At 42.1% G+C, this 21,637-nt stretch overlaps 1 protein-coding gene across 2 annotated transcripts in view; it reads right to left on the bottom strand.

Moving 5' to 3' along the window:
- Positions 1 to 21,637, bottom strand: part of LOC129707995 (mucin-2-like) — a 71,896-nt gene that overhangs the window by 9,506 nt on the left and 40,753 nt on the right. For both annotated transcript variants that reach the window (XM_055653547.1, XM_055653548.1), the window contains exons 15-26: positions 19,689 to 19,847; positions 18,731 to 18,822; positions 17,990 to 18,116; positions 11,462 to 11,696; positions 11,317 to 11,378; positions 11,135 to 11,226; positions 9,253 to 9,401; positions 9,023 to 9,161; positions 8,618 to 8,722; positions 7,236 to 7,424; positions 4,516 to 4,761; positions 1,426 to 1,582 (exon numbers count right to left, since the gene is read on the bottom strand). In XM_055653547.1, the coding sequence (XP_055509522.1) occupies positions 1,426 to 1,582; positions 4,516 to 4,761; positions 7,236 to 7,424; positions 8,618 to 8,722; positions 9,023 to 9,161; positions 9,253 to 9,401; positions 11,135 to 11,226; positions 11,317 to 11,378; positions 11,462 to 11,696; positions 17,990 to 18,116; positions 18,731 to 18,822; positions 19,689 to 19,847 (1,752 nt within the window). The remainder of the gene's footprint in view (positions 1 to 1,425; positions 1,583 to 4,515; positions 4,762 to 7,235; positions 7,425 to 8,617; positions 8,723 to 9,022; positions 9,162 to 9,252; positions 9,402 to 11,134; positions 11,227 to 11,316; positions 11,379 to 11,461; positions 11,697 to 17,989; positions 18,117 to 18,730; positions 18,823 to 19,688; positions 19,848 to 21,637) is intronic.

Raw genomic sequence — 21,637 nt, 5'->3', positions numbered from 1 at the left:
GTTGGAGCTCCACCACTGGCGATCTCATCGAGAGATCCCAGGCTCCCGATGTTAAAGACAGCGCCGCCACCTGCAGCTGCCCGCTCCACAGACCCGCAGCTCCGCGATGTTATTCTCGGCGGTCACAGTTCACCGGAGCTCCAGCGCGGCGACCCAGGCAAGCCATCGCCCGCTCCACTCCGCGGTAGCGCTCCAGCGCTGTGCCGCCACTGAAGCCGAAGGTGCCGGGCGGTCCCACAGGGAAACGCCACTCAAAGCCCGCTGGTAGGCCGCGAGGACGGGTCGACGGTGCAGCCCGGAGAAAAGCTGCCTCTCCGACCAGGTAGGGACCTAGAAAGTAGTTTCCCCCTTCCCCCCCCCCCCCCCCCCCCCCCCCCCCCCCCCCCCCCCCCCCCCCCCCCCCCCCCCCCCCCCCTTTCCCCCCTACATAAAAAAGTCTAGACCTCCTAAAAACAAAAACACAAAACTCATTAAAAATTAAGGAAAAGAGTGAAAAAGACGGGCAGCTGCTGGCTAGGCAGCCATGCCCCAAAATGGCGCCCCCTTGTATAGGGGAAACACAGTAAAGGCTAATTATCTTATTCTGAAGAGTGCACTTTCCAAGGTTCAACACACCTCGTGTGCGAGGTACTAAGTTCCCTACACTACTTAGACAATAACTTGGGCTCAGTATGTGTGATCACTGTAAATTTTGTCGGTTTAGGTGTATTGGTTCTTATTCGTCTGGTATTTATTCAGATCTTGATGTTGAATCAATAATGATTTTATACCACAGGGTTTATTTCCTATTTATTTTATGCGGTGTTCACCCGTTCACTCTCATAGGTTAGTGCCCTTTCATGTACAACTTATATTACAAGATATATCATTTTCAACTTTCATAATTTGATGGGGTTGTGTTGCGGACTAGACTGATATTTGGTATTGATGTATTGCTTTAACAAATCATTTTGCCTTAACTAACCATTTTGCAGCTTCCATTCTCAGAAGGCTGCTGCCGGCAGCCTTGAGGGGTGATGAGATTACACACCAGGACGGTGTGAATGGGCTACTTTGTCAGTAGTTCCTGGGAATGTGCGCTGGACAGAAACAAGACTGTGTGCAGGGACAGATAGAAGCATTTGAAATGAAAGGGGAAGATAGCTAATGAGTGGGGGGGGGGGGGGGGGGGGGGGGGACACCTCAGAACAAATAGAGCAGTAAAGGAACAAGTGACGAAAGAAATTGCTAGTGAGGAGAAAGCAACTATCAAAGCCTGTCTAGTAAAATTGTGTACAAATATGGAGGTAGAAAAGAAGAAGAGCGGAAAAGAGGGAGTAAGGGAGGAGATGGGTGGTAGCTGAACATGGGGAGGCAGGAGTGGCTGAAGCTCTAGCACGTGTAAGGCAGATACTCATTTCTGTAAAACTAATAATTTGTACTTACGACATCGTTCAGGAGTTCTCCAGCGAATACAAACACCAGCTTTATTACAAGCCTCTGCATACACTGCTACAGCAGTACAGAAACCCAGGTACTTCCCCTCTTTATCGCAAGCACAAGCTTCTTGGAGACAAGCTTCATAGTATGGGTTAGGGTCAACCTGTTAAAATGACAGGAGTCAGAAATCAAATCAGCATGTGGAAAAAAAGGACATTATCGTTCATTTAAGCAAGCAAAATGTTTATTTTAAATGTCAACAACAGCATTTAAAAATGTGTATTCGTCTAGGCACAAAATAAAATGATTTGCGTAGAACAGGGCAATGCAGTATTCATTTTGCTAGTGTGTCTACTGCAGTCCCAGGATTCACAGCAATTTCAAGAAGAGAAAGTGGTGAGACCCTGAGAATAGCGACTGGCTAACCAAGTGGTTCCTGACAGCTACCTCAAAGCACAAATGTGAAAAATGGGAGTCTTCAATGTTTCTCTCACCTAACATCTTTCCAGTGATGTCAAAATACATGGGTGTGTACCACTTTGAGAATTGTTATTATGAGAGGCCTAGATAGATAGACTGTCTGAGCCTTTTTCTCTTAATGATGGAAATGTCCAACACTAGCGGACATAGCTATAAGATGAGAGGAGGAAAGGTTACCTGGAAGGCAGATACAAAAGTGGCTTTTAAGAGGTATAAAGAAGTGCAGTGAACAGAGGGATATGAATCATGTACTGGTAGATCAGTTTATCTATGTATGATGTTCGGCATAAACATTTTCGGCCGAAAGGCCCGTTGCTGTGCTGTACTGTTCTATGTTCTATACTGAACTGCACTTTTGCAGAAACTAAACATCCTTACCTTACCACATAGAATTAGAATTGTTCTTACAAACATGTCACTAAAATTGGGGAGATGGAGTCATAGAGTGATGCAATGTGCAAACAGGCCCTTCGACCTAACTTGCCCACACATCCCAGCTACACTAGTCGCACCCGCCTGCGCTTGGTCCATATCCCTCCAAACCTGTCCTATCCATGTACCTGTCTAACTGTTTCTTAAATGTTGGGATAGTCCCAATCTCAACTATCTCATCTGGCAGCTTGTTCCATACACCCACCACCCTTTGTGTGGAAAAGTTACCCCTCAGATTCCTATTAAATCTTTTCCCCTTCAAGTTGAACCTATGTCCTCTGGTCCTAGATTCCCCTACTCTGGGCCAGAAACTCCGTGCATCTACCCAATCAATTCTTCTCATGATTTTATATACCTCTATAAGATCACCCCTCATCCTCCTGCGCTCCAAGGAATAGAGACTCAGCCTTCTCAACCTCTCCCTATAGCTCATATCCTCTAGTCCTGGCAACATCCTAGTAAATCTTCTCGGAACCCTTTCAAGCTGAACAATATCTTTCCTATAACATGGTAACCAGAACTGAACACAATATTCAAAATGCGGTCTCACCAATGACTGATACAACTGCAATATGACCTCCCAACTTCTATACTCTATACTCTGAATGATGAAGGCCAATGTGCCAAAAGCCATTTTGACCACCTTATCTTGTCCCAAATTGTCACACTTCACACTTCTCTGTATTAAAGTTCATCACCCATTCCTCAGCCCACCTGGTCAATCGATCAAGATCCTGCTGCAATCTTTCACAACCATCTTCACTGTCTGCAAAACCACCCACTTTTGTGTCATCAGCCAACTTGCTAATCTTGCCCTTTATGTTCTAATCCAAATCATTGATGTAGATGACAAACAGTAACGGGCCCAGCACCAAACCCTGAGGCACACCACTCGTCACAGGCCTCCAGTCCGAGAAGCAACCTTCCACCATTACCCTCTGCTTCCAACCATAGAGTCAATTTACCATCCATTCAGCTATCTCTCCATGGATCCCATGTGATCTAACTTTCCAGAGCAGCCTACCATATGGAACCTTGTCAAATGCCTTACTGAAATCCATGTATACAACGTCTACAGCTCTGCCCTCATCGACCTTTTTGGTCTCGTCTTCAAAAAAATCAATCAGATTTGTTGGACACGACTTCCCACGTACAAAACCATGCTGACTATCCAAATGCCTGTATAACCCATCCCTCAAAGTATTCTCTAGTAACTTTCCAACTACAGATATTAAGCTCACTGGCCTATAGGTACCAGCATTTTCCCTGCAGCCCTTCTTGAAAAGAGGCACAACATTTGTCACCCTCCAGTCTTCCGGCATCTCTCCTGTATTTAAGGACGACCGGTAAATTTCATGCAGAGCTCCCACAATTTCCCCTCTGGTTTCCCACAATGTCCTCAGATATATCTGATCAGGCCCCGGAGATTTCTCTACCTTCCATAAACAATAGTAGCTTCAGTGCTTCTTCGACAGTATCACTGACTACTATCAAGACACTTCCTTTGACTGTCCCTAGTTCCTCCGTCCTACTGTCTTTCTCCTCGGTAAATACAGAGGAGAAATATTCATTCAGGACCTTGCCCTTCAATCTAATGGGGCCGTACATATCCTGAGCTTTTGTCAGCACACTTTTAAATACATCCCACTAGGCCGATGTTCCTTTCCCCTCAAATAACCTACTCCAGTCAACTTGAGCGAGACCTTCTCTCATACCCTCAAAGTTGGCCTTACCCCAATTGAGCATTTTAACACGTGGGACTTCTTTGTCCCTATCCATAACTATCTTAAACCTAGTTAAAATCCCCGACTACAACAACCTTATTTGACCTGCAGCTGTCTGCAATCTTCTGGCATATTTGTTCTTCTAATTCCCGTTGGCTATTCAGCGGTCTATAGAACACCCCGAACAGGTTGATCATCCCTTTCTTGTTCCTTAGCTCCACCCATATATCCTCACTGGACGTACCGTCCATAATGTTCACCTCTGACCACTGCTGTGACATCTTCCTTAACCAACAATGCAACGCCCCCTCCTCTTTTTCTCTCACCATTTTCTCTCCTGAAGCTCCTGTACCCCGGAAGATTGAGCTGCCAGTTCTACCCCTCCCTAAGCTCATCTGCCTTACCCGTCGGGCCCCATGCATTAAAATACATGCGGAATAGATTTATAATATTGTCTTACCTTATTGTGACATTGCTGAAACTCTCCATTTGGATTAGTAACTATGGAACATTTCTTTGCTGCCCAGGGTGAACAGAATGGATTTTCTTCACAGGGGAATGTTTGATTTACTGAATTTGGGCAGGAATCTGTAGACTTCCAACTGTTCCCAAACTCAATGGAATTGCTTGCCAGAGAGTTAGATCTTGTTGTAAGATCATCTTCAGTGTTATCATTGAAGTTTCCACAGAGACCACACACTTTATCCTATTGTACCAGTTCCAAAATAATCAAAATTATTGGTGAAGATGTTAATCAGGCATTCCATAGTCAATGTTCAAGTAGACTAACAAATAAAATGACATAATCCACCATACAGAAATATATGCTTTCAGCCTGCAAATATCACAATTTATGTTACAACATTTGATTATGTTGTACTTTTATACCCACATTGGTCCACATTAAATAAGTTAGTTCACCTCGGCTGACATATCAGAACTAGGCCACAGCATGACTGGTTTAGGGCAGAAGATCAATTGAGTATAACAGTTGGGAGCAATTTGGATAATAGTTAGCATGTCATGTTGCAGTTGTACATAACATTGGTTAGATCAGATAGTTTTGGTTTCCACACTAGAGGAAGGATAGGCTAATAATGTAGGGGGTGCAGACTTTTACCAGGATATTGCCAGGAATGGAATGCTGCAGTTACAAGGAGCTATTGGATCAGCTGGGCTTACTCTTTCTAACAACATTGGAGGACTAACATTGGAGGCTGAAGGATAACATTGTGGAGGTTTATAACATTGAGAGACATAGGAAAGATAGATGGAATCTTTTTCGAGGGCAGGGAAATCTATAATGAGAGAGCATAAGTATAAGGTGAAATAGGAGAAATTTAAAGAAGATCTGAGGAGTAAGTTTTTGACACAAAGACTGGTGAATATCTGCAATGAGCTGTCCAAACAGAGTGGAAGCAGACACAATTACAATGTTTAAAAGGTATTTGGACAGGTACTTGTTTAGGATCATACGAACAAATGGGATCAGCATAAATGGGCATTGTAATTGGCATGGGTAAGATGGGCCAAATAGACACGTTTTTGTGCCGTAAGTTTGTATGATTTTTAATTCTCCTGCATGAAAGAGGTTGGCAGGACAGGAGTGGACTGGAATACAAAACTGCTGGCCTTATAGTTGGTATTATATTTAAACAATAACCTCTTGGCCTCAGGTCTGGACAGTCACCAATGCCTCAGCCACTCCACTCGAGCATCTTTTCTTTTTGAGATACAACGTGGAATTAGCCCTTCAGCCCACCAAGTACACAGTGTCTATAGATCACCCTATTTTAGATCCGTGTTATCCCACTTTTGTATCCTGAACCATAAGGGCGATTTACAGAAGCCAATTAACCAACAAACCCGCATGTCTTTGAGATATGGGAGGAAACCCATACGGTCACAGGAAAAACATACAAACTCGGCACAGATAGCACCCATAGTCAGGATTGAACCTGGGTCTCCAGCGCTGCGAGGGAACACTTCTACCGCTGACCCACTGGCAAGATCTTTGGGAAAGTAAACTGGAAAACTGGGGGAAAAAACACAATGCTTTCATCTTGATTTTTGCAGGACTAAACTAGATGGTACCAGTAGTAATATACCATCCTATCCATGAGCAACCTGCAATTATTTTTCTCTTATCTGAAATAATCTGAAAACTGGTGATGGATTAAAAACATTTTGACCAGGGGCGGCACAGTGGTGCAGCAGTAGAGTTGCTGCCTTGAAGTGCCAGAGACCCAGGTTCGATCCTGACCATGGGTGCTATCTGGACGGAGTTGAAACATTCTCTCTGGAAGCACATTGGGGAGCTTGACAGACTAAATGTTTTGGTTGGAATGTTAGGCTTATGGACCACTGCCTCAGGAAAAGGTTCAGCCACTGTCGATTGAGTTGAGTAGAAATTTCTGTACTCAGAGAGGAGCTAGTGTTTAGAATTCTTAAACCCTTGGGTCTATGTATCCTTAAACATGCTTAACTCTATGTCTTATTCAAATGTTCAACTGTTCTGATCAGTGGCTACAAAGCAGGCAAAGTACATAACAGAAAAATTCTTACACCACACACCATTACAGAGCTGGTTAGGGTCAAGACACAGTTGGAGGCCATCTCCCTGAACTCTTTGCAAATGGCTCAGCATAGCATAAACATCTTACGTGAGGAGTTGTGTGAATTTATCACTCATAAATATTAATCCAAGACTAACCCATCTGAATTTTCTCCAGATGTATTATTTTTCCATTGATGGCCCTGGAAATGTAAATGATCTAAGGGAAATTCATAGGGCATTGAGAAATGATGAGGAAAATTAATATTTTATTTTTCTCAATGGGTTAAAACCCAGAAGTTGTATTACGTGATTGGGCATACTTTTTCCTTTTCCATATCCAATGTGATCCATTATTGATGCATATTTGCTGATATTCCATCTTTCTTCTCAGCCAATATCATTACGATGTGTTTTGGTTCAGAGAATAATGCTTTTATTTTGCTCATAAATAGCCTCATCTAATCAAGCATTTTCTCCAGGGCATCACATTGCTGACAACTTGTCTGATCGATCTTCATATTATACTCTTCTGTAAGCTTCCAGATTCTCAACTTCCATTTGTCTGGATTGAGGAAAAAGATTCACAAACAAAACAAAATGCTTAAATTCAAAACGTCACCCACCTTCCAGCGTTGATCAAGTGTGACTGAGAACCTTGTGTGCTTGTCCCAAATCATAGTAATACCATTGGAAAATGTCAGGCTTAAATAAAGCCCAATAGTGTGAAGTGAATAAGCATCAACTGTACAACTTGAATTAGAATTTTCATCAGACTCTTTTACTTTCCCATCTTCCAAAATTATTTCTTTTCCCTAAAAGACAAATAAACTCTTGCAAATTAATGGTTAATGATGAGATTGATCATTAATATTCAAAATCAAAAATCTGCATTTTTACAACATTTTTTATCTTTGCCTTAATAGATCAGACAATGGAGTTTAAGAGTCACGGCATCACGTTGCGGTTCTATAGGACGTTGGAGTATTACGTGTGGTTCTGCTTGCTCCACTACAGGAAAGATGAGGAAGCTTTAGAGAGGGTGCAGAGAAGGTTTACCAGAATTCTGTGGGGATTAGATGGTATTAACTATACAGAAAGATTGGACAAAGTTGAGTTTTTTTCCATCTGGAACGTTAGACGTTGAGGGAACACCCTGTTAGAAGTATATAAAAGAAGTAAATGGGGGAATAGGTAAAGTAAATATTCAGAACCTTTTTTTCTCAGAATTGAAATTTCAAGGACTAGATTTAAGGTCATGGATTTAAGTTGAGGGTTACAAAGTATAAAGGAGATGTGTGAGGCATGTTTTTTGACACCGAGTTTGATGTGTGCCTAGAACACGCTTGCCAAGAGTGATGGTGGAGGCAGATATTATAGTGGCATTTAGGTGGTTTTTAGATAGTCACATTCAATATGCAAGAATGGAGGGATATGGATCACAGGCAGGCAGAGGAGATTAGTTTAATTTGGGATCTTTGGCAGACATTGTGGGCCAAAGGGCCTATTCTTGTGCTGTACTCTTCTATGTTTAAGTTATTTTAAGAAAGTAGCAGCAGAAACCAGGAGGAAGGAATCAGCAATGATGGATGAGATGGGCGAGGAGCTAGGCCAGTAGGAGGGGAGAGGGAACTGGGGTCTGGCCTACCATGCCCTTGTGATTTCCTGTGAGGGGAACTCCCTGGGACGGACGAGGAGAAGGACTTGGCATCCAAGGAAGGAGATGATAGGAGACCCGCAACAGCCTGGGACTTGCCAGGAAAAGGCACCACTCATAAGAACTGGAGCATGGACTTTGAAAATGACACCTAAACATAGCGCCTCTTGCATGCGGGCTTATTAGACTATTTATGTAAACTTCCTAACCATGGATCAGGGGCATGGCAATATTCTACTGGACCATTAGTACGAAAAATAATTTCACTGTGTTAGCACTTCACACATGTGGCAATAAAGGCACCATTGGACCATAGAATATAGCTAGTAATAATTGTAAATTAGTAGATACCTCAAAAATAATCTTAATATTTCTTGAACATGTCACTCCATTTTCACAGCAAGGAACATTTTCTATGAGCACTTGAAATGTACCACGTTCTCCTTTGCAATGGTCCTGAATAAAAGATTGTTTTAAATAAATTAATGGAGTGCAGTTTATATTCCTGTAAACAGTTTAGTAATCAACACCAATCTGCATATCAATATAACGAAAAAAATGTACAAAACAATTTTACTCGTAAACAATTAATGTGATTAATGATATAGTCAGGTTGAAGAGGAACTTTAAATGAACTATGTTGTCATTTAGATATTGGTAGAGTATTGTTATATATTTAAATCTTTGTTTAATGTTAAGCAGATTAGATACAAATATATGAATCATTTTCTCTTAAAATAGGTAATTGCAATTTACCTGAACAAATATATATTCACAATTACCCTCGTATGTGAATCGAAAATCATCAAATGTTATGTAATGACCTTCACCATAAACTTGACAGGTCTTTGTGCATGGCTTATCAGTGCAGCTCCATGAACCACCTTGGCATTCGCTGCAATATAAGGAACAGTGAAATTTCTCTCTTTATATCAAGCACCTTTTAATATTTCAGATTTATCAGTTTTACATTTGCTGGGCCTCACCACTGGCTGCAATCAAGTTGGATTTCTGTTCCTATGGCATAACTACTCCCTTCGTATAAACAAGGACAATTTTCAGTCAAAACGCAATTTCCACTGTCATCCTCAGCTTTACCTTCAGGACAAAAACATCCAGGTACACATTCGTTTGGCTGTTGTGCAAAAGAAAAATTAAAATTATTTCTGCAAAATGTTTGTGTCACGATGTCAAAAGATATAAAAGAGCTCTATGAATATATGAAATTATAAAAATTACACAATTGCAACATTGTTCCCCAATGCTTAGAAATAAATCTGAAGAAGTAACCCGATCCAAAACATTGTCTATCCATTTAGTTCTGCAGATGCTGCCCGACCTACTGAATTCTTCTATCACTTGATTTATTGCTCAGAAGTGGAAGGCTCATTGCAGAGAATGAGAAAAAAGCAGAGCTATGAAACAAGTGCATTGGCTCTGTATCACAGAAGGCGAATACTGGTAATTTTCCTGAACTGTCAAGACATCAATAGTTAAAGAACAATTACAGTAATAATGGATACATCAGTTGCATTTTCAAGAATTCTATAAATCATGGAGTCGGTTCTGCTAATTGGATGGCAACTGTAATCCTGCCATTTAAAAAGGGGAGAGAAAACAAAAGAAACTGCAGACGTTACCTGATCATCAATAGAAGGGAAATGTCTAGAGCCTATTACAGAGGATGAGTTAACAGGAAACAACAACAAAAAATGTTCAAATTACATTGTCAACATAAATTTCTATGAAGGATATAGTGTTTTACAAACCTACTGTTTTTTTAAAATATAATTGGTAAGGTGGACAAGGAATAAGCAGTGATGTAAAGTGATTGCATTTTCAAAGGTTTTATAAAAGTCTGACAAAAAAGGATAGCATGCAAAATTGCCACTTTCATTTCACTGCACATCTCGTATGTGTATGTGACAAATAAACTTGACTTGACTTGACTGAATTGTAGTTTTTGGAAGTGACGGACAGGAAATAAGGAAATTGAATAAATAAACACTTTTTGGGGTGACGGGTGATAAAGTGATAAAATCCAACAGGATTATTTGAATTTTTGCTATTCATATATAATTTGGATGAGGGAATAAAATAAAATATTTTGAAGTTTGCGAATGACATTAAGCTGGGTTAAATTGTGAATTGTGAGGAGGATGACTGAGACTGAGTGAGCAGGATTTAGATACATGACACGTACAATATTGTGTGGGCTATCAACTTCACTGGGAAAACTAAAAAGCACAGTATATAATTTAAATAATGTGAGATACTCCAGATTTTTGTGTCTATCTTCCGTATAAACCAGCATCTGCAGTTCCTTCTTACAGAAAGCAAATAGTATGCTGGTTTTCATAGCAAGAACACATAAGTAGAGGAATGATTTGTTGCAATGATGCAGTGTCTTGATGAACTCACATTTGGAATATCGTGCTGTAATCTACTCTTGACTGAAAGGGAGTGGGACAAAGATTGACTACACTGATTCACTCACATTTCTGTGGGTCAGGAATCACAGGAAGTACATTGGATTTCCTTCTATACCTTTGACCAAATGTTGTGACAATTTATTGTCCAATACTGAAATGAGGTTCTTGTTCTGCCTCTGTCTTTGATCATTACTCCAAGCCTCCACATTAATATTACAGTAATGTAACCAATAATTTACAATATCTTGATTGGAAAGGTATGTTTAATTATATTTTGTACAATGATATTGTGTTATGTTGTGTTATAATTAGATTTATATTATGTTATAATTATATTTTTGTTTAAATTGAGATAGACAATTTTGTGTTATGGTTCAGTTCTTTCCAGGTATGCAATGTACAATTTGAATAGCTTGTTATATTGGACATCACTTACACAGTTTAATGCCAGGTTACTGCATTTCTTTCCACAGTGAATCTGATTTTCAGTAGGGGAACAACGAATAAGTTCCTTTTCGCCTGTGCATACTAATGAATTAAACAAAAACTGAAAATTATTTCATGGATATTTCGATGCAGGCCTCTGATTATGACAGCATGTAAAGATACTAAATTTACCTGTGGGTGTAGTCGTGGCTTTAGTAACTGGATTGCAATCAATTGATCCCCCTTGGCAATAGCTGAAGGGACAAAAAAGAAGTTAACTATCTAGTTTCACTTGGTTCATGATTACACTTGAATAGACTTTAACAGGTATGTTTACCAATCATCAACTTTCTCTCCGGGTTGAATATAAATCCCCTTGTGGTAACACGAGCAGTCTTCAGCATTAACACAGGCTCCATTTTCATTCATATATTTGCCCTCTGGGCAGCCACAGCCATAAACTGGAGTATCCTTCACGCCACAGGTGAAATCAGTGTTGGGTAATAATTTACAGTTCCGGTTACAGGTTGTCATTTCATTGTCAAAAATTTGGTTGTTCTTACAGGTTGTATCTGCAAAAAATAAAATAAGAGCAGAGCTGAGAACCAATGAAAGCCACACATCGAGCACTCATAATTATCTTCAGAAAGACGTTTCATGTCAGAAAATCCACCTTGAACAAGACAGGTATAACAGGCCACCAATGCCAAATTCCAGCTGATTTTCTTCACTCTACATAATATCTAAAAAGTGGCTGAGTGAACGGTGACAATTGATGCAGAAGATCAGTGTCGTATTGATACCGTTCCTGGCTGTTCAAAAATGTCTTTGACAGTAGATCTTTCTGATAATGAGGAAGTATGTTAGGGGGACAAAAAGCTGGATTAACTCAGCGGGTCAGACAGTTTCTCTAGAGAAAAGGAATTGGTGACGTTTCGGGTCGAGACCTTTCTTCATGTCCTATCGACAAAAAACAGACCAAATCCATTTTGTCCGATTACTGTTCAGTCAGTTTACTTTCAATTGCCAGCAAATTTATGGAAGCTGTTCCTGATAGAGTTGTTTGTCGCTTTGTCATGATCAGCCTATTGATCAATATTCATCTATGGTTCCATCAGACACACCCCACACCAGACCTTCTCCACACATGTATAAATAATAGTAAGAACATTTTATGAGGAGTTACGTCGAGGGATTAGGTGAAGACCCCGCCAGCACGCATGTACGTCAATCTTCAAAGCAGCGGTGTGAAATCACAGACAACAGTAGATGCAATAAACATAGTAAGATAAGAGAACTAGAACTAGAATACCAGTTGACCTTTATGATAAAGGGTGGGCGTGGAGGGCACGTAATCAGTCGACGTAACTCCTCATAAAATAAAGATCAAACTTCAAACTGGTATGTTCTCGTTTAATCTTACTATTTTACTTCAGAGTCATATGAGTGACTACGTGAAGATTTTAAAGATCTGTGATTTCATGCCGTGGAACGAGTCCATGCCTCACACACTGCCGTAGTTGACCAAAGGAGGAAGTATGTTATCGTATTCAGACATGAATCAGAAATTCAAAACAATAGTGAATTTATTTTAACAAAGAATAATAATGATCCCTTCTATTCGGGATAAATCATAATTCAGAACTTAAAATTGATTCTGCAAATACCGCAGGTTTGGTAATCGGCTTATTATAAAATTGCTGGAAGGTCCTCTCCCTAGACCATCCTGCTGTAGCCAGGATGTGGTCCATTGGCACTTTCATTTCCCTTGCTGCCGATGTCGCTGCAGCCCTGGTGGAATGAGATTTGAAAGTGTCAGTATCCACCCCTGCAGCTCCCAAAACCTGTCTGAGCCACCTAGATATGGTTTGCGCCAATACCCTATTATGAGGCTGTTTATGGCTAATCAATAACCCCATTTCGTTGCCTTTAAGATTTTTAGTGGTCATCTATATATTGTAACAGATGTGTCATGGGTTCAGATGCCTGCAACTATGTACCCCCAGATAGAACTGTTTACTGCAGGAACATTCAGTGAGACCCAGTTCTCTGGTGCCATATATTTGGCTGTTGTTTCATTCAACACTTGTTCCTGCAGCTAGTTGAATGAAAGGTATTCAATGCTTGCTGCCAGCTTTGGCTGTAACGGCTGTCCCGTTTGCGCTGGCATCGCAAACGTTGAGACCACCCCGAGCAGCTTTTGTGGATCCTGTACCCCTAGCACACGCGCGGTGTCTTCAGCCAATCCCTTGTCTTTGGGGCCAGCCCAGCCATGGCCCGTAATGCTCCCCTCTGTCGAGGGAGATGCATTATGCAGCCCTTGGTAAGGTGCTGCCATGGGTGTCCCAGGATCCCCATGGTGACAACACTCCATATCGCAGAGCATGTCACGTTGGAGCATCTGCTCCATCAATCGCTCCATGTGGGATATGCGGTCACCTCCGCTGCTCGCCAGCAGCAAGTCTTCCTGGCCCGACTCGTCCGAGTCAACCGGCCTGGCCGACTTTTGTTTGGCCTTTCCCCCAGTCCCGCGGCGCTGGTTCGGACTGTGCAGGTGCCATGTCAGTGACTGTTGATCGCATAGATTGCGGTCCAGGTGCCGCCGGTCGCTGCTGACTGCCCGTACTTTCGCGGTCCCCCGCAGCCAGTCTAGATGCGACCCGTTTGGACTTCTTTCCCTTGTCCATTGCTCTCCTTCTGTACCGCAGAAACAGAGCACAAAACACAACCTCAGATTAACAAACTTACCTGTAGGTCCCGTTTTTAAATCTTACCGCTGCGGGGGAACGCTTCACCCCGCCAGTCACTGCGCAATGCGTTAGACGCTATGACGCGCATGTGTGCTGGCGGTGTTTTCACGTAGTCACTCACGTGACTCCGAAGTAAAATTTAAATTTCAGCTATGATGTGATTGAGTGCATTTGAGTCAATTGTTGGGGTCATGCATTGCATGTCAGACCTAGGAACAGACCTAGGAAGTTGAAGAAATTCCTTCGGGCAATGTCCAAAACCCAAGCTTCTGCAGCTACTTCATCAGGAATAATTTTTCCATCATGTCAGAAGTGAGAATGTTCAATGAAAATTCAAAACCACAGATGCTAGAAATCTGAAATAAGATGCTGGAAACTCAGCAGATCAGTCAGCATCTGTGGAAAGTTAAAGACACTTTATTGAGACATTCGGTTAAGGGTAAATTGGTAGAGGTTAAAGCACATCTCCTTAAAGAGAAAGATGTTCTCTTTAAGGAGATGCACATTAGAACCCGAGAAGATAGGTGCAGGTGTAGGCCATTCGGCCATTCGAACCAGCACCGGCATTCAATATGAGCATGGCTGATCATGCAAAATCAGTACCCCGTTCTTGCTTTCTCCTCATATCCCTTGATTCCGTTAGCTCTAACAGCTATATCTAACTCTCTCTTGAAAACATCCAGTGAATTGGCCTCCACTCCCCTCTGTGACAAAGAATTCCACAGATTCACAAATCTCTGGGTGAAAAAGCTTTTCCTCATCCCAGTCCTAAATGGCCTACTCTTTATTCTTAAACTGTGACCCCTGGTTCTGGGCTCCCCTAACATCAAGAACATTTTTCCTGCTTCTAGCCTGTCCAATCCCTCAAGAATGTTATATGTTTCTATAAGATCACCTCTCCCTTCTAAATTCCAGTGAATATAAACCCAGTCAATTCATTGTCCTCCCTGTGTAGTGGGGAACTATCCTCATTATTGGATCTATCCAATTCTGCAACTATCCAATATTTCCAATTTTAAATACCCGATTTCATCATTATTGAACATTCTCTCACAATAGGTCAGAAAGCATCTTTAAAGAGAGATACATGGTTAACCTATACAGAGTTAATCTACACCAAACTTCTGTATTAAACTCAAATCTTTACGCAGATGCAGTCTGATATTCAATGTTACTGTAATAATTTCTCTCACTTTCAGGATTGTGGATGTCACAAAATTATTTTGATGTTATGAGCAGAAAAGTGATTGGTTGTGATTTGTAGTGAGTGGTTCACCTCCTGGCTCATTAAAGTCTTGCACCAACTATAAGGAATCAGTCAGGTACCATGGCTTAGTTAGCGAACTTCACAAACTCATGGTCTCCACTATTTGAAATCAACATTTGGAAACACCAGTGCCCCCACAAGTTGCTCACATCTTAAACTGGAATTACATTAGTGTACTTTCATTGTCATTGCATCAAATTCCTGCAAGCCTAAGCATAACAAGGCAGGCGATGGTTTGGTTCAGGACCCTTCATCAGTCGAAAGAAGGGTTCCAACTCAAAATGCCATCAGTTCATTTCTTTCCATAGAGTTGCCTGACCACAGAGTTTACCCAGCAATTTATTTTTTGCTCAAGGTTCGATCATCAGCAGTCTCTTGTGTCTCCAAAGCAAGGCAGATTATTGAAATGAACATAAGAACTAGCAGCACGGTATACCATTTAATATCATGGCAGAACTGAATGTGAACACAAGTCCACTTCCCATCTATCTGCAGTAACACATGAAAAGTGCTGAGCTGCAGAGAAAAAAATGATAATGTAGTGTACTCTCGATCCATGGCTACTCCAGGATATTATCTTAGGTGATACCATAGCAGCAGAAAAAAGGTACATAATTTCAAGGATGTGAAGAGCAAATTTAGAATAACGTCAGTATACATGTTTTTCAAAGAGGAGTAATTACTGTTGAAATCGAATGTCAGGAAAGACTTCATAAGTCACAATGCTGTATTTGTTTAAGAATCAGCTTCTAATTGCAATGGAAAGTTAGTACAGGTGCACAACCTTTCATCCGAAGATCCAAATAACGAAAACCTCCGAATAGCGACATTTTTTCAGTCCTTGAAAAAAGGTCCTTGAAAACGTTCACCGAGGGCGGCCCGCAGAGGTGACAGAGGAACCTCCGGTCGGTCCTCGAAGAAAGGGGAACTAAATCCCCATCCATAAAAGAGAAGGTGAGGGTATATTGCGCGGGAGGGTTAATAATTGACAATATGCTGCTGTCTGCCCGCTGAGTTAAAAAAGTTCCCACGGTAGACTCACGATACACAGTGTATCGTGAGTCTTGCGTGGGAACTTTTTTAACTCAGCGGGCAGGGAGCTTCAGATTGTCGCTCCCTTCAGTTTCACCCCACCTACACCCCTCTGCTTCCCGGCCATGTGTGTGACCCCTTCCCTCCCCTCTCCAGCTCCCCGTGCATTGCACCGGCGTCGGGGTTTGCACTGTCTTCACGTCGGCAATGCCAGTCACCGGAGACGTCAGGACCAACGGAACACCGACCCGCAGGCCCACTGCAAGCACGGAGATCCCAGAGACCCACAGCCAGCAGCAGCCCAGCCCCATTCCAACTCCAGAGGAATACTGCAAACTAGCGGGAGACATCAGGACCACCAGAAGCCGCTCCCCGGTGGGCGCTACGGCGACAAGTGGCAGTTCGCTCACAGCCCGAGCTGTGCCAGTCACCGGAGACGTCAGGACCAACAGGACACCGACCCCCAGGCCCACTGCAAGCACGGAGATCCCAGAGATCCACAGCCAGCAGCAGCCCAGCCCCGTTCCAACTCCAGAGGCAAACTGCAAACTAGCGGGAGGCATCGGGACCACCAGGAGCCGCTCCCCGATGGGCCGCTACGGCGACAAGTGGCAGTTCGCCCACAGCCCGAGCTGTGCCCCCTCATCGGGACACCGACCCCCAGGCCCACTGCAAGCACGGAGATCCCAGATCAGCAACTCCAGCCCAGCCCCGCTCCAACTCCAGAGGGGCAGAAACTGATGGTGCGCAAGGTGCGTCTTGTTCTTGAGGTCGCGCAGCTCGGGCTGTGGGCGAACTGCCACTTGTCGCTGTAGCGGCCCATCGGGGAGCGGATTCCTCTGGAGTTGGTGGTGGGGGGGGGGAGGGGGGGGGTATTGTGCTGTTTTATCGCCCCCTGCTATCCCAGGGACAGGGAGACAGGACGTTCACCGCGGGCAGCCCGCAGAGGTGACAGCGGAACCTCCGGTCGGTCCTCGACGAAAGGGGAACTAAATCCCCATTCATAAAAGAGAAGGTGAGGGTATATTGCGCGGGAGAGTAGGAAGACAAGACAAAGACAAGACCCAAGACAAAGTTGAGTGAGCGTTCACCGAGGGTGGCCTGCAGAGGTGACAGCGGAACCTCGGGTCGGTCCTGGAAGAAAGGGGAACTAAAAAGAGAAGTGGAGGGTATATTGCGCGGGAGGGTATATCGCCTACCTGGAAGAAACCAGACATTTTTTCCAGGATGTCGTCTGCACACCAAAGCTCACGTTTGGCGTCTCTGCTGCACACGGATATAAGAGTGTGAAAATGTCGCCTTAGGCCGCCTAAGGGCATGTAGCCCCGCTAGGGTGACATGAGTGCGGGAGGTGATTCAATGCTGCGGTCACATTTACAAATTCAGGAATTCATTCAACACACTGCATTTCATACAGACATTTATTCTGCAAGAAAAAAACTACACTGAAGACTCAAACTCGCCACCGAGGAACTGCCGGGATCAAGGCGCAAACTCGCGACCTTGCGGATATGAGCCGGGCACTCTACCACTGAGCCAGCCATTAAAATCTACGCTAAAAAATGTCCATTCCGAAGACCGACAAATTCCAAATTACGAAACGTGTCTGGTCCCAAGGCTGTCGGATAAAAGGTTGTGCACCTGTATAGTTAATATATTGAAAGGGAAAAAAATCAAAATAGAAACAATGTTCACATGGTACTGGGCTCAGATCTCTACGTATCAATAAACTGTAAGTGTTATCCAATGTCATAAACTGCTTTTCGTTAGCAGGAAAGGAGATGAATTTCTATGAAATTTAAAGACCTCAACTTACTGCAAATTGTTCCACTCCAACCCTTCAGTATGACACCTCTTGCAGCACATGCATGAACATAAGCCCCCAGTGCAGCACAGATGCAATGATCAAGATTCTCGCAGTTGCATATGGAAATCTTGCACATCTTTAAAAAAAAATGCAAATATAATAATCACTTGTTCATTTAACATTATTAAATTCATGTAAACTGGAATCGAGAGATGACAATACGAAAATACAAGCCATTATACCACTTAAAAACAAAATGCGATCTTATTTAACTAGCAGTAAACATGATTTTTGAGACCTCTTACATCCAAGTTTGTGACAAGAGCCGGCCGCCATCAAATCCAATTTACAAGATGCCTCAAAAAAAGGCAGATGACCTTTTTCAAAATGACATTACAGATTTCATCAAGGCAGTAATCATCTTCCGTTGCTTCATCGATGACCTTCCAGCTTAACATCAGAAGTTGCAGGTTATTGCCATTTACCAGCATGGGCTGATAAGTGGTAATTAACATTCATGTGCAGAAATGCCATGCAATGAGAATCTTCGGCAAGAGAGTGGTTAACCATCCTTGCAAGGTAATTTAAGAGATTATGCATGGGACAATAGGACAGGTTATAGTCAGTTTAACTTTTGCCTCTTTTACTGTATCTTTGCCGCAGATGTTGAATACAGCTGTGTGGCTTTTCATTTTACTTACGGAAGGAAAAGTTTCTATTTGTACATATTTACATAATGCTTGTCCTTACCTGATAATATTGAATGTAATCCACTGTGGAATGACATCGAGCAAAAACACCATTTTTTTTCAGTAGAGCACAACGTTCCTTTGCATAGAATTCTACAAAAGAAGTTGGATAAGGTATGGTTGAATGTAGTCTGTGAATATCTTGAATTCAGATATTAGAATCAAACGTAATTTAATACAGATATAGTGAAATAAATTATGCTGGGTCAATGGAGCTGCATGACGTTGCTAGAACGTTGGTTCAGTATGAAACGCAGGTTTTTGGATTTGTGCAGCAGCAACACTATTTGCACTCTGCTGTGGACTGTCAACCCCCAGCTTGAAATGAAGTGATTGATCAATGCGGTATCCAATTGAGAAGGGAGCATCCTAAAGTATGTTGGAGTTCAGTGGGGAGGTTATTCATTTTCAGGTTTGGTGGGTCTGACCCTAGGCCTCTTCATGGACTTTGGAGATCTGTTGAGAGAGGAACAGTGAAGATAGACACAAAATGCTGGAGTAACTCGGGGGGCCAGGCAGCATCTCTGGATAGAAGGAATGGGTGACATTTTGGGTTGAGACCCTTCTTCAGCGTTGAAATTGGAAGCTTGACAGAGTTGTTCCATCATTGAAAACTGTGTAGGCCTGAGAACATAGAGCCGTACAACACAGGAACAGACCCATCAAGCATGACACCAAGACCAATTCTTATCTGCAGGCGCATAATTCATATCCCTCCTTTCCCTACATATCCATGTGTTGATCGAAAAGTATCTTAAATGCCACTATCTTATTAACTTAGGTTTTAAATAGCATCATTGAATTATGTTTGGCCTTCTCTGTTTTCTCATGTGACTCAAACAATCCACTTTTTTTGTGCCAAAATTAACATGGCCATCTAAGTGACCCATGTCAAAAGTATGCCGTTTCAGACTAAATACTTATTGCAGCAAAAAATTGGGGTGAAAACAGTACATTACCTTTTTCTGAACTGACACAAGTTGGACTTTCCTTTTCAGGAGGGCTGCATTTAACGTCAGCAACCCATGAATGAGCAAAATTGACATGTGATGGTTCCACCACATTCTGTACAGAGGTGAAGTCATCATTAGCCTTGCCATTAAAATTGCCACACAAGCCTAGAATGCAAAAAATAGAAAAACTTTGGGAAAATGAATGTATTTAATTCTATTGAGCAGTTGTTTGAATTGAAAAAGATCATAAAATAAGAGCCTGTTTCTTTGAACAGCTTTACAGTATTGCTCAAACACTGAACAATATACCTTCAAACATGTAATCTTTTTCATTGTTAATGCATATCTTGAATTCATTTTTTTCAGTCACTAGTTAACTAGTGCTCCATAATTTTTTTTAATTTCATTGTGATTGTGAATTAATACGTATCAAAATCAAAAATCTCTTCCTCTTTATAATTGTGATACCTTTTCTCTTTTTGTCCGGTTCAACTTCCCTGCAAATGTTGACAGTCTCTCATAATGTCACCCAACAGAGCTTCAGATTTAGTGTAACCTCTCTTGTTGGCTCTAAAATGAACTGTTGCCACGGTATCCCTTTTATTGGTTTACTAGTTTTCCCTGCACCATCACCTCCAGATGTCTACAAGGATAATTCCTCCCACTCATTCTGAAGTAAATTTATTTCCTACAGGTTTTTGCAAGCATAGAGTTGGCTTCCAAAGACACATTCACATTTATCTTTCTTCCATTTCAGTTCTAGTTGCCATAAACCTCACTGGCATCCAGATGCTACAATTCTGCACTTCCGTCTGAGTGCAGCCATTCTTATCTAATACTGCACAGGTTTACTCACATTCAACCATCACCTCTTCCAACAACCTCAATATGAACAAGGATAACAAAGATAAGGGTGTCCTTCACAAACTGCGATGTCAACAAACTCTGCAGTAACTCATATAAAATGTCATTCCACTTGGTTATTACTGATCATCAGATTCTTTGTCCATGAACAATTTGATTGGCTTTATTTTGATACGCTTGAAGCTGGGCCACAGAACCAAGATAATTTGCCAGGACACAGTGGCTAGATGTCTACGTTACGTATGCCTAAGAATCTAATGCAACAACACCTTTTCATCAGGAGATTATACTGTTGCCCATTTCAGGATGAGATTATCTCAATCAAAAAATTGGATTGGCGTCTAAAGCTTATACAGCATTAGATGTATATGAAATTACAATGCATCGTCTAATGCTGCAGTTTTCAGCCCTATTTTACTAAAACGAGGTAACCCAGATCAGCATAACAAATATCATTTCATAATCACAAAAATAAAGGAGCATCACATGCCAAAATGTTCAAATGAAGATAATTCAATGATCAACATTCCAACCTTAGTGTTTGACAACTTTTTCACATTGTATGAACAACCAGCCTGAGGAGGTAGTTGAGGCTGGGATTATCCCATCGTTTAAGAAACAGTTGGACAAGTACACGGATAGGATTATGGGCCAAGCGCAGGCAAGTGTGACTAGGGTAACCGGAACATTGTTGGCTGGTGTGGGCGAGTTGGGCCGAAGGGCCTGTTTCCACAATCTACGACTACAACTTGACCACAATATCTGATGTACTCAAAATATGCAGACATTTTCTTTACTCCATCATCATTCACAACTTTTTGGCTTTGTTGATCTTTCCGCAGCTCACAGTAACATGGAGCCAATATGGGAATTCAACACAGTTTTGGAGTGCAAGGAAGATGGCCACACACATTAAAGGTTTCAGTGCCTTCAATGCCTCAGCAATGTTTTGAACAGTTGGTGTATTGCTGCATCGTCAATGTGATCTCTCAGTTTTGGCAAATTTCCTCACACACTACTGGACAAAGCCTTGACAATAGCCATGAATTTCTACAGCTCCCTCTGGGAAATGGGTACTTTGCGATTTTTTT

Source organism: Leucoraja erinacea, chromosome 22 (assembly GCF_028641065.1).
Source record: "Leucoraja erinacea ecotype New England chromosome 22, Leri_hhj_1, whole genome shotgun sequence".
In the NCBI taxonomy this organism is placed as follows: domain Eukaryota; kingdom Metazoa; phylum Chordata; class Chondrichthyes; order Rajiformes; family Rajidae; genus Leucoraja; species Leucoraja erinaceus.
Note: the sequence above shows the minus strand (reverse complement) of the source record. Positions and strands in the feature narration are given on the sequence as shown.